Source organism: Mus caroli, chromosome 17 (genome assembly GCF_900094665.2).
Source record: "Mus caroli chromosome 17, CAROLI_EIJ_v1.1, whole genome shotgun sequence".
NCBI classification, from domain to species: Eukaryota; Metazoa; Chordata; class Mammalia; order Rodentia; family Muridae; genus Mus; species Mus caroli.
The window spans coordinates 17,304,237-17,317,977 of NC_034586.1; the positions used below are offsets into that span (position 1 = coordinate 17,304,237).

Here is a 13,741-nt window from a genome sequence, read left to right on the forward strand (position 1 = left end):
CTCTCTTCCATCTCTTGTATTCTGTTGCTGATGCTCGCATCTATGGTTCCAGAATTCTTCCCTAGGGTTTCTATCTCTAGAGTTGTCTCCCTTTGGGTTTTCTTCATTGTTTCTACTTCGATTTTTAGATCTTGGATGGTTTTGTTCAATTCTATTGCCTGTTTGGTTGTGTTTTCCTGTAATTCTTTAAGGGATTTTTGTGTTTCTTCTACCTGTTTGGCAGTGTTTGCTGTAGTTCTTTAAGGGCTTATACTTGTTTAGCAGTGTTCTCCTGCAATTCCTTGAGGGATTTTTGTGCTTCCTCTTTAAGGGCTTCTACCTCTTTAGCACTGTTCTCCTGTGTTTCTTTAAGTGACTTATTAATGCCCTTCTTTAAATCTTCTACCACCATCATGAGATATGATTTTAAATCCGCATCTTGCTTTTTGGTGTGCTGGGGTATCCAGGACTCATTGTGTTGGGCATACTGGGTTCTGATGATGCCCAGTGTTCTTGGTTCCTGTTAGTAAGATTCTTACGTTTGCCTTTCACCATCTGGAAATCTCTGATATTAATGATCAAGCTGTTTCTGGTTGGAGCTTGATCCTCTGTGATTCTGTTAGCCTCTGTCAGCACTCCTGGGAGTCCAACTCTCACCTGAGTTCCAGTTGTCAAAGCACTCTCTGCAGGCAAGCTCTCCTCTTGTAGGGCAGGTGTCCAGCAGTCTGGGGCCTCTGATCCACCTTCTGAGTTCTGGGGTCAGAACCCTCCCTGTAGGCTGACTCTCCTCTGGCAAGGAATGTGCCCAGGGGTCTGGGTCTCAGCTCTGCCTCCTGGCTGAGAATGAAGGCCAGATGGGACACTGACCAAGAAGCTATGTTGCTTCTAGATGCCCTCAGCAGGGTTCACACAGAAGATGGCAGGGCTGGTCCGGACCTGAATGGATCCCAGTCTCTGGTCGGGTGGGGTTCCTTTGTCCCTGTTCCTGCTGGCACAAGACACTCTGTGATTCTTGGAGTTGATGTTGTGTTCCACTCACCTGTGATCTTGAGGTGATCCCGAGGTTCTGAGGTGTGGAGAGCACTCTGGAGCCCTTAGCGGCCTCTGCTTAGCTCAGAAGGAGGATGGCAGGGGCCACAGCTCAGAAGGAGGATGGCAGGGGTGGCCCCGACCAGAATGGATCCCAGCCTCTGGTCGGGTGGGGTTCCTTTGTCCCTGTTCCTGCTGGCACAAGACCCTCTGTGATTCTTTGGAGCTGATGTTGCGTTCCACTCACCCATGATCCCAAGGTAATCCCGAGGTCCTGCAGCATGGAGAGCACTCTGGAGCCCTCAGCAGCCACTGCTGGGCTTAGAAGGAAGATGGAAATGTCTTCTTTATTCAAGAAAAGCACTGTGTCCATGCGCATGTGACCAAATTGTTGATTTTTATTTTGTAGTTTGTTGTTAGTAGTTTCTGTGACTGTGGAATGTTTGCAGGTGTGGCAATGTCTAGACCCTGTAGTCAGGGTTTGTTTGTTTTTGTTTTGTTTGTTTGTTTTTTTAGAGATCGCCTGCTGGAGAAGTCTAGACTGTGTCGGTCAGAATAGTTTTCTTGTAGTCTTCCTTGCTCCTCATCAGGGATCCTGGGAAAACGACTTTGCATGTGTGTGTGAACTGTGTGTGAATGAGTCTCATATCTCATAGAGGAAAGTGAAATCTTCAGAGAAAAAGAGATATTTGTCGCCCCCCACATCCCCGCACATGGCTATGGCTGGTCTTCTCTCTTTCTCTGCTTTTCTACAATAAAGCTCTAAATCAGAGACTGAGAGAGAGAGAGAGACAGACAGAGAGAGAGACAGACAGAGACAGAGAGAGAGAGAGACAGAGAGATTGATTTGAAATAATAATTTCTCTTTCCCTCATATTTATCCTTTTGGTAGGTGTGAGCATCTTTCATTTTTGTCCCCTGAAGTGTTCTAGGTGCTTTCTGAAAAATCTCCTGACCACATGCAGGTCTCCCACTGGTCAACCAGATCTGCTCACCTCTGAATCAGAACTAAGAGTGACAGTGTACATGAATTGTTGAAGAATAATACCAGAACGCAAACAATATGCATAAGCAAGGAGAGTTAATTGAACAAATTCCTGCATGCAGAGGCCCAATTCCAACAGCATGGAAAGAACTTAACTGAATTCACTGATTCAGTTTTAAAGCCAAACAGAGGAACATTAGGGAGGGGTAGGTGATATCCTGATTGATGGATTCTATATCTGGGAGTGTGGGTGATACTATGATTCAGACTAATCATTCTTGCTTCCTGTCAAGGAGTAGCAAGCTTGGCTATCTGGGTTTTTTTGTTTGTTTTTTTTTTGTTTTGTTTTTGGTTTTTTAGCTGGTAAGGGGGTATCTCTTGACCTCTTGGCCAGAAGTTTGGCTAACAAGCTGGGGGGGGGGGTGTCTGTTTTACATAATCCTGTGGTTTTGACTGACTTGCCCAGTTCTGGAAACTGAAGTGTTTTCCTCAACTGCTAATTTGCATCCAGTCATGGAGTCAGCCTTTCTCAGGCCAATTCACTCCTTTCAAGAGCCTTGGATGGTGAAGACAGGAGACTGTTACAAAGGGTTTAGATATGTTATTAGAGGGATTAAGCAAGGGATGGGGAGGCTCTCAAGTGACAGTAGGAAGAGGACAAGGAATTGGTTTTGCCAGAGTCTGTTTCAATGTTGATTCTGGAAAATGTCACTGAGAATAATAGCAGATGTGGTGATATTGCTTTCCCACTTAAGGCACTGTAGCAAGCAGTCAGTTGTTCTGAGTATTTGATTAATTTTGACTCTCTAAAGTAACTTGTGTCCATTGAAAACAAAGTGTCACTGACCCTGACTGAAGGCAGCACAGTGCTATGTGTATGAAGAGAACCAATTGAGCATGTAGCAAATGTCACAAGTGGATACCCTTCTAAGTATTGTGACCTTCCTTATCATTGGCTTTGAAAAATTCCCAGTGAAAGATATGGGATTTGATTTTTTGTTTTGTATTTGTTTGCTTGGGTTTTTGTTGTTGTTGTTGCTGTTGTTTTGTTTTGTTTTCTTTACCCAGTCAAACTGGCTTTGTTACCCACAAAATAGTCTTGCCAGTGAGAGCAGTGGCAATGTCTTTCCTCTCATTATACCACACAGTATCCAATCTGGGTATGGACACTGATCATTCCTCTGCCTGTCAAGGTCTGCAGAGCAGTTTTGAACACAATGAATTCTACCATCAGAGAGTCCTAGATACTTGAGGACCTTGTGAAGGGTCTGATATGAGTATTTTCCCCCACAAGCTCCACTTGCTTTCTGACTCATATCTTTATCAATCCCAATTTATTTTTGTGCCACTTTCTACAGCAGTGCATAAGGAAACACTGACGTCATTGTCACAATGATTGGTAAATATTTTCATATCAAGTGTCTCCTGCTTCCAAATGTCTCAGTATATCTTTGTCACTCCAATTTGTTTGATTGTCTTTCCTGATCTGGCACTCACCCCGACACTGTAAGAACATGTCCTTGTTCCTCCATGAATTCTGTCTGTCTGATCATTGATATAAGTGTCCACAGTAGTTCGTTAAGGAAGAATTAAAGGGCAGGACACATGGCTTGGCTGTTAAGAGGACTCCCTGTTCTTGCAGTTTTCAGGTTCAATTCCCTGTACCTGCCTTGGGACTTTATATCTGCCCAAAACTTAGGTTCCAGAGGATCTTTTGCCCTCCTTTGGATCTGCTGTAGGATCTGTATTCATGAAATACTCAGGCCTACATATAGGCAAAGATACCCCTGCAAATAAAATTAAAATAAAAATTTTATTTAAAACACCACTATAAATGATCTGAAGATATTCCATAAGGATTCAAGAAATAGTACAGGAAAGAACATAGAGGGTCCTTCCTACTATGAGAGTAAAGGTGAGCCTGGATATGTAACAGGACAGCTAATACCCTCATGCTAACTTTGGAAGAGTTAGGACTGATAATACCACTAGCCGTTCATTAACACTGACTTCCTGAAACATTGATTTCCTTTCAAAATTCTGAGTTCCTGAAATGTCTTCCCCCAAATCAATATTTCTGATAGTGTAATTTCAGATTATCTTCTTGGCAGTAGTTAACATCTCCTAGGGAAGGGTAAAGATGGATTATTAGTGTAACTCTACTTTCCCAGTGATAGATATGGTTATCAAGCTTAAAAGAAAGTTTTCCAGGGTAAGTTACAGTGTCAAAACGTAGAATATTTTATGTAAGTGTAGAAAGTAAAGCTGGAATTTCACTTGTACATTTAAGTAGTGCTATTTTCATGGAGCATTTTATTCTATTTATAATTTGTAATATGAAGAATATGAATATAATAAACATACTCAGTCATCATTTTCTTTGACTGAGCCATCCAGCTCCTCTACCTTGTCTTCCAGCCCGATATTCTGTCTGCAATGTAATCTCTTTGAGTTACGATTATTAGGTTTATTGTATTTTTATTCTCTTTTCTATTAATTTCAATTTTTTTCTGTGTCTCTATTTATGAATCCTAACTTTCATATCCTACATTGTTCCATTTCTGTCAGGTATTTGGTATTGTGTATTGATTTTTGTCCCGAATTATTTTGTTTCTATCTTTTTTGAGTCGATTCACATACTATAGGAGCTTTGACCTTCTGGAACATGTCTCTGGTTTTGTAGTTCCATACATTGGGAATTACTTAAATTTCTCTTCTTAGGAGATACAGATGAAGTTTGTTCTTTGAGCGAAATTATTTTCTTAGTTTTAGGTTTTTTTTTTTTTTCTGGGGGTGGGGAGTGCAATTGGTTCTGAGCATGACATTTTAAGATAGTTGCTCCTTTTTGTGTGTTTTTTAGCACAGGGGAAAGGAGAGTACAGGCAAGGGGGGGAGGGGTGTGTGTGCTGGCATACCAATGTAAAAATATAGTCTAGATAACCTTTATTTGAAGGGTTTAGAACACAGGATGGGGGTCATACATGAGGGAACAGCATCCTATTTGGTCTGTTTCTGGTCTAGGCTGGCAAAGAATATGTGGGGAGGCTATGCAGAGAGGATCCAGGACAGCCTGAGACAGAGTGGGAAGGATACATAATGATTCAAGGAAACAGTACAAGGAAGAATTTGAAGGTATCTCTGCTAGTGTGAGGGTAAGTGTGAAGACTAGATAAGTGATTTCAAGTGGCCAAACTGAAGAAATAGATGTCAAGTCAGTGATAAGTATTGGTTTTTATGGTCTATGGAATCTCATTTATTTATATACCCTGTCTTTGATCAAATGCACGGCATCTTCCTCAGCTCCAAATACCCACTCCCATAATGCTTCTTCACATCTCCATATTCACAATTTTTAAAGTACTAAATCCACATACTAGGTGGATGTGCATGAGTACATCTCTGAAAAGAACGTCCTGTCCTTCTTCCAAGGCCAGAGCTGCTGATAACATGTAGTGGTCAGACAACCCCTTTCTCCCATGCTGGGTTTTGAACTGAGTTAATCTTGTACAGGGCTTTTGCGTGCAGGCACAGCTTTGATGGAATTAGTTCTGTAATGGCATTCGTGTGACAGGTATGGAAACCAGATCAGCTATGATAACTGTTTACAGGATGCTCAGCCTTACATGAGCATGTTGTAGTAGAGGTTTTGCCTCATCTCTTTTTTGAAAACACGGTTCTCTTGGATACAGTGGCAATTGCAAAGATCCTGGAATTTAATTTCATACATTATTTCTTGAGAGGCTAAATCTTTAAAGGCAGACTCCATTTTAGAGAACCTGACCCAAGTTTGAACTCAGGTAAACTAACAGACTGGTACCTAACATTAGTTTCCAAGCCCCTACCCCCAACAAAACCTGAGCCTAACTCCAGTCTCTAGGCTAATCCCCAAAAAGACTAGCATTTCCAGGTTACATCCTCAACAAGACCAAGTGGCTCCAGGTATTCTCTCAACAAACCGGAACCCTCAGGTTATAAGCCAACAACCTGCTTAACAACATCCAATGCAGAGGGGAGCAGAAATTAAGTTTGTAATATGACTGTCAGCACCAGCCAATTATGTTAAAGGCCAAAGTAGCTTCCAATTAAATGCCTGCACACTTATCACCATCTTGCTGCTTACTATAAAGCCTTGGTTCGATAGATAGTTGGGTCTCCCCTACCAGCAAAACTGTCCTGCATGACAGCAGTGTGCTTTGGGTGGGGGGAGCAATATTGAATAGAATAAGACCCTGATATGAGTTGCATCTGATTGGCTCCTGTTTGGTTGTTTTTGTTTTTTGTTTTTTTGTTTTTTGTTTTTTGTTTTTTCAGGATCACTAACATTTTCCTGGTATTACATTTCAGTGTGTTGGCCCAGAAGTTGCCCCTAACATAGAGGACTACCAATCTGGAGGGTCTTGAAGCCAGCCAAACTAGTGGTGTTCTTCATGTGCTGTTGTGCTGCCTGTGCCCTGGACTACTTGCTGACTGACCCTACCTGCCCTTAGGTTGAAAGTGAAGTGGCTCAGAATCAACAACACAGACTCTGTAAGCAGATGAGAAATGCTGCAGCAAGCTCCATTAATACACTCTCACAGTGTTCCACTGGTCCCAAGAAAGCATCTCTTCTAAACTGCAATTCCAGGTAGACTGATATTGTCTGGGACAGCAATTCTTGGTCTCTCAGGCAGTCCTCAATTAGGTCCTCCTATAGGAGATGCTTTTGCAGCTGCATGGCCCCTGGCCTTTATATAGAATTGGCCCTGTAGTTCCTGCTACATTGGAAACCCTTTTGTTTTTAGATTTTGGCAATCTAGTTCCAGCCAGGGTGCTGCCATTGCCTCAAGATTGTTGACCCCACCCTGGAGGATTCCCAGTATACTGGACTGTGCTGTCAGTTGTCCTGTCTTCCAGGATCTTACCTGCCATTGACTACCAGTCCTCGAAGAGATATCACTCTAGAAGCATGCCACATAAGGGGATGAGGAACAGCTTACATGGTGGTCCCATGGATCTCTGCCTTCCAAGCTTTGATCACTTCCTTGGGAGGGGGGGCATAATAAGGACTTTTTGAGAGCCATCAGCACCTGGAGGGTCAACTTATTTATGAAGTGCTGCTTAGAGTTATGTGGTGCAAGACACTTCAACAAAATAATTATTAGGGTGACAATTCCTCCCATCATGGCTTAAGAGGCTATCCGGTTATAAGGAGTAAAACAGCCTCTTAATATTGCTCCACACTTTTCCCAAGAATACTGCAACTAGAGAAAGCACAGATACCCTAGTTGCGTTGAGGTTGACTATATGCTCCCTTAAGGGTACAGAATCATTAAGGAATTTGTCTGACCAGGTACCTTCAAGATATTGAGCCAACTGTTGTTGGGCTTAAGTGGTGTTATGTACCTGGTAAGGCGCTAGGCAGATTAAGTGAAATGGTTAACATGCCAATAGAGACATGTCCCTAACAAGGTCCAACTCTTCTGCCAGTAAGTCAATCTGTTGTAAAATGTGGATGGCTTAATAAAGATGTTGATTTAGTATTTCTTGCACTTGTGGCACGTCAGCTGACTCAGACTACAACAGCATTGACAGTCTCCACCACAGTGGCTATATTCATCAAGGCAACAGCAGCTGTTGTCACCCTGGTAATGCTTGCAATGATGGCCACAATGATGACAGCTGTAATACCAAAACCCCTTTCCCTGTGTAGGGGTTATAAGTGAGTCTGGGTCATCAGAGTACCAGCATGAAAGGTGGTGGTATTTACCACAGTTATCCAAATGGTGACTGGTTCCCTCATCAGTTTTCCTCATCCTCCATGGGCCAGACGCTTTCTAATCCTCAAGTAGTAGTGACAAAGTCCATGAAGGGCAACCCAAACTCACATTGAAAAAGGAGAGAACAGGGTAGTCTGGGGAGTTAACTGCCACTGGCACCACCAGTGCCAGTGGAGGGCAGCGCCACCAAAGCCCAGAGTTCATAGGCTTTCCCAGACTGAAGAAAAATTAATAAACAGTATGTACATTTTGGCTTCATATCCTGCTCTTTTTCTGGGTCCTTCATTGGCCTCTGGTCCATGGCTGGTAAGAATGTCAAAAATAACATTAAGTTTGAGAGTTCCACATCTTTATCTGAAGGTTGGTAGCAGAATACTTGATTCCAGGCAGCTAGAATGAGGGTCTTAAAGCACACACCCACAGGGACACACATACTCCAACAGGGCCACAACTTCTAATGGTCCCACTCCTTGGGCCAAGCATATACAAACTACCACACCCACCATTGAGAAAGATGGCCATGAATAAGAAAGATGAACATGAATAATGCCTAGCAGGTCTCCAGAGAAACATGCACACAACAGCATAATCCCAATATTCTCAAACTTCAGCAATCTCCAGTTTGATTATGTCTTAAAAATAGAACAAATATTCAAACATAGAGCACGTCAAATTTTTAAAAGTGTCTCTGAAATGAAATCCTCATATCAACAGAAGATAGAAAGCAAACTACATAAATAAGACATGAATACGGACTCACAACTAACACGTTCTCATTCAAGCAGGAAGAAACATAAAAGGATATTTGTGTTCTGTAAAGATTCTAAGTAATTTGTACCAAGAATTTATAGTCATTTTAATAGAAGAAAAATCTTCCTTAAATTTATGAAATTGTGAGAAACTATAAAGACTTCAAAAGTTTTGAGAGAAGGATAATACCAAAGGTGATTTAAAAATATAGAAAAGTAATAGTGATGGAAATCTTGGAGTGATGGTACAAAGAAAGATGGAAGGGCATATCAAGTAGAATACAATGTAGATGGAGTTTGACATTTTCCGGAGATATTAATCAAAACTTACCAAAACCCTCCTGCTATTGTTTTAGAAAATGGAAACATTAACCCTGAAAGATACAGAACCTAAAGGAACAACAAAGTGCTCAAAAAACACTGAGAGCAACAAACACCAAGAAGCATCAATGATTTTAGGAAAATACTATACTAAAATTTTAGTAGTAAAACAATTTAATATTGGTATGAAAATGCCGCAGTTGCCGACCTACAGAGACAAGAACGACACGGACACCAAGACGGGTTCACGCAGCTTCCGTTTTACTTGCAGCTTCTTTTCCTTAGGGCAAGGGATATATTTATACAGTAGCAGCAACTGACCTCATGTCCCTCCACACCACCTCATCCAATCAGAATCACACACACACTCCAGGCACGAGCTCAGGTCAGTCACAGATAGGCTGACAGATCTGGGTCACGAGGAATAATCTAACTTGACAGGCAGCTTATGCATGCAGTTTCACTGCGCATGTTTGGGCAAGGCAGTAAACATGTGGGTTTCACAGGGTCTGGCAATGGGCCAGGGCGCCATCTTGGCCCATGCGGCCACACCCGCTTCCCGCATGAAAATAGGTTCATAAATGAGACTGTTGTCCATCTCCAATAGGAGATCTCTGAACAAACCACTGCCAACAGGGTCTAGGCAACCCTAGTCCTCCTACAAGTCCAAGTCACAGCACTGAATGTCAATAAACGCTGGCAGGAGGAACTAGGGGAGGTGAACAGTTTGGCCAAGGGGGGCATTGGAAGAGTGCTTCTTTTGAATTAAGGAGGCATTTTTTCTGGTACAGGTGACTGATCACAATTATTCAAAAGATGTTTTCTAATTTTGTTTCTACCTAAAGTGAGTTTGCTAACTATGAAATAGTATGGCCTGACATGCTCTCTCACAGGATGGATAGTGCACTTGCATAGAACTAAAGTGTAAAATAAGAACTCAGCACATGAAGAAACATTTCTAATTTTCTGTCTTTACATTACATAGTGCATATATTTCAGATGGAAAATTAAAAGGGCATTAAAGGTTTATTGAGTAAACCTTTTACTGTTAATGATTATACAACCATATCTGTGGCACATGATAAAATATATTTTCTGATTTAATTGTATCTCTACTGATTTCATAAATAATTGTCATCTACAAAGCTTATCTGTGGATGCCTCGTCCCAAAGGGAAAGGCCACTCTCTTGAATAGGAAACTGGGAAAATGGGGAGTTAGAAAGCATGGATCAATGTAAATTCCAGGAGTACTGGAATTGCAAAAACAGTAAAGGGAACCCTGTTTGCAAACAACAGATAATTCAAATGCTCTAACAGTTTATTTCATGTATTATTTTATGACAGAATAAACCCAGTCAATATGTCACCTTCTATACTTACATATAATAAATTGTTTATTTCCTTTTTATGACCATTGATTGTTTTACAATCTCTTGGAATGTGTTGTAAGTTGTAAATGCTTTTTTTTCTATCTCAGAAACAATTAACTAGTGACACTTGAAGACTGGCAGAGTTCTCATTGCAGTTTTGACATCAGAAAGGACTTAGTAGCAGTCCTATTAGGACAGACTGACTGACCAAAGTAGTATCAGGCCAAGCAGTGTAATCAGGAGAAGCCTGATCAAGTCAGTCAGCTTGTTGAGGAGTTTGAGGCAGAACAGCTGAGTTGAATCAGCCAACCAGAAATCATAAACAACTGGGAAGGGATGGGCTCATTTAGCAGTAAGTCTCAAATATTTCCAGGAAGGGTGAAAATATTCTGTGCCTAGATGAGATTGAAGGAAGTCTAAAAGCTTCCAGGTCTAGGCCTAAGTTAGCAGAGGCAAAAGCTTCCAAGACAACAATTACACCAGAAAGAAAAAAAATATTTTTACAATCCCTCTCTTAGCCATAATGAAATATTGATGGTCCTGATTTCATGAAGCATTGTTCAAGAGTGGCACATCTGGTACAATTTTTTCCATGCATTTTTTCTCATGTTCTAGTTATTATTATTCTACCATTCTTTGTAGTATTTCATCTATGGCATTCCTTTGTCCTGGACCATCAGGACAATCCTCTGTGACAGTCTCCTGAGTTGGAAGCTCTCCTGAGTCTCAGAGTAAAAATGATAGAAAAGTTAGGATACAGAGATCTTATACAAACTGTATCTTGCCAAGCAAGTTTATTAAAAGTATAACATCTTATAAACATTTTCTGGAAGTGAAAATGGGATATGTCGAGAAAATGAAATGAATTAAACGGGTTCACAGGATATCTCAATACCATCAGAGAAAAACACACAGCAATTTTGGTATAGGTATTCCCAGTCAATTATGGTACAGAGCATTTGGTTCTCCAAGTTAGAAGCCACATTCCCAAAGTCTCTTAGCTCAGACCATTCTTGAAACTGCCAAGAATATTCATGGCATTCACTTTTCCCCTTCATACATTAGGGCCTCAGGAAAGCTTCAGATTGCTCTAGACATAACAATTCCTTGATCTTTGGAGTGCAGGATGATATAGATATTCTACTTATCATAGGGGAATATGGTAGCTTTTACTATATCATTTACCCCATTATTCTTTCCTTATGACTGATATCATCAGCAAGAAGATTTAGGGATGGTGCCTGAGCACAACACTTTACTCTGAATGCAAGCAATTATTTTCAAGTATGTTGGTCATCAAGACTTTGTAGGTAAATTACAATAGTGTGTTCCCTTATAGTGCTCATGACACTTAGTGTCTCATTGCTGGGACAATATGACTTGGGTAAGTTTTATACAGGCAAACATTTCATGGTGGCTGGCTTATAGTTACAGAGGTTCAGAGCATTATTGTCATGGTGGGAAGCATGGCATTGTAGAGGCAGACTTGATGCTTGATGCTACATTTTGATCTGGAGTCAGCCAGGAGGACACTGTCTTCCACCCTGGGTAGAACTTGAGCACTAAGAGACCTCAATCCCTCCACCCCCCCTCCTAATGAAACACTCTCCCCACAAAAAGCCCCATATCCTAATAGTGCCACTCCTCATGGGTCAAATCTATTCAAACTACCACAATAACCATACTACATGTTACTCACCTGTTTTCAGAATGTAACATACATTCTCTCCTCAAAAAAGAAGACACAGGGTAGGGGAATGCCAAGGCCAGGAAGTGGGAGTGGGTGGATTGGTGAGCAGGGGGAGGCGGGAAGGGATGATGGTTTTCAAAGGGGAAACCAGGAAAGAGGATAACATTTGAAATGTTAATAAAGAACATATCTAATAAAGAAGAAGCCTTAAATTCAGTCATAAAATGTTTTAGTGCAATTGTTACTTGTCTGTTCTTTTCATAATGCTCCATGACTGCAGTAACTTAAAAAGAAGTAGACTGCATTGGCCAATGATTCCAAGTGGTGAAGATACCATCATGGGAGAGAGCCTTGACAGCAAGCAACCATGGTGGAACAGAAAGCTGAGAGATAAGATTCTCAACCATGGTAGAAACCCCGAACTAAGCTGTCTTGAGGCCCTTTTTTCAGATTCTGCACCAGTGACACATTTTCCCCACTGATTCTCCAGCAACTAATTTGCACAAAACATTTTGAACTCCTGGAGACTTAGATTTTAAATGCATGAGCCAGTAGGGAGCAATGCTGCTCAAACCACGAACCAGCCTCCTGTCTTCTTTGCATTAAACAAAGACAGTGAGATTTTTGGACGGGGACAAAGAAAATGGAACTACAAAGCTGTCAGAATCATCATGCACACTGGGATGTGTTGCTGCATGTCTATGAACGCTAAGCACATTATTAACAATATTTTGGATAGGAAGTGGGGCAGTATTTTACAGTGAACAAACACATACATTTACATAAATGTTCCATGGATGGCAGTGCAAGAAGGTAAACAAACTCACTACTTACTTACTACAATCAAGAATAAATTTTGATTCTTTTGGCCCAATGATCACGTGATTAAATGCATTAATTTCTACTCTATCAGGGCCGATGTACCTAAAAAAGAAAACAGTGGAAACTTCAGTTTCTAGACTGCATCTTAACAATACTGAGGATGCAAGCACTAGGACAGCCTGGTAATGCAAATTTTAGGTAATCAGTTCATAAAGAACTGAAACCCCTCTGCTTGATGATCTTCATATCTTTATCTACTCATCACACATTTCAAATGACTTGGAAAAATTGTTAAGTGATATACAATGAAAAGGCATATCACCTTCACCCAACATTCTATAACCATTTCTAAACACAGTTCCTGTCTAAGATTGTAACAACTATATGGGGCAGAAGGGAGGGGAAAGTAATGTGGATCAGTCCAGGGGCTGCCTGAAAACTGGAGCTGTTTGGAAGGAAAACAGAGTGAGATGAATGGGTATCATTGGGCCTGGGCAATCTCCTTATCAGAGGAGTCATATAATCAAAAAGCAGAAACTATCTCTGGTTGGAATTTCAGCAGCATCCTACTTTTAGTAGAAGTGTTGTATCTGTTCACAAGCCCTGAGAGACTAACCAGGAGTCTACTTTGATTTAATCAAATTAGGGTCTCTTTATTATGATCTCAAATTTTGAGTTACCCACTGCTGAAACTGACACACAGGACAGTTTGGTGAAGAAACCCCCGTACCCTCTTTGGGACAGGGTTTTATAGGAAATGGGAGCAAGTGAAGGGATGTCCAGTCTGGCAGGCATCTAATAGAATGATTCCTGTAAGACAACTGGTGGGTGCTCTGAAACAAGACCATGAACGATCACAAATGGTCTGAAAGTTCATCTGAAACAGTCAGACTAATCTTTGATTGACTGCTGCTTGGAAGTAGCTAGGAAATAACTCTGGGATATAGGGCAAGGGTGAGTCATCAGGTCCTTTCTGGTACTTGGGTGTGACTTGGGTTCAGCTGCAGGTCAAATTCTCAGGATTTTTTTTTTTTTTTTT

The 13,741-nt window shown here is 41.2% G+C and overlaps 1 protein-coding gene across 1 annotated transcript in view; it reads right to left on the bottom strand.

Annotated features, from left to right (window-relative positions):
* Positions 1 to 13,741, bottom strand: part of LOC110312425 (zinc finger protein 813-like) — a 68,467-nt gene that overhangs the window by 37,657 nt on the left and 17,069 nt on the right. Inside the window, 2 exon segments of the mRNA XM_029471396.1 lie at positions 7,551 to 7,674; positions 12,715 to 12,804. Of these exon segments, the coding sequence (XP_029327256.1) occupies positions 7,551 to 7,674; positions 12,715 to 12,804 (214 nt within the window).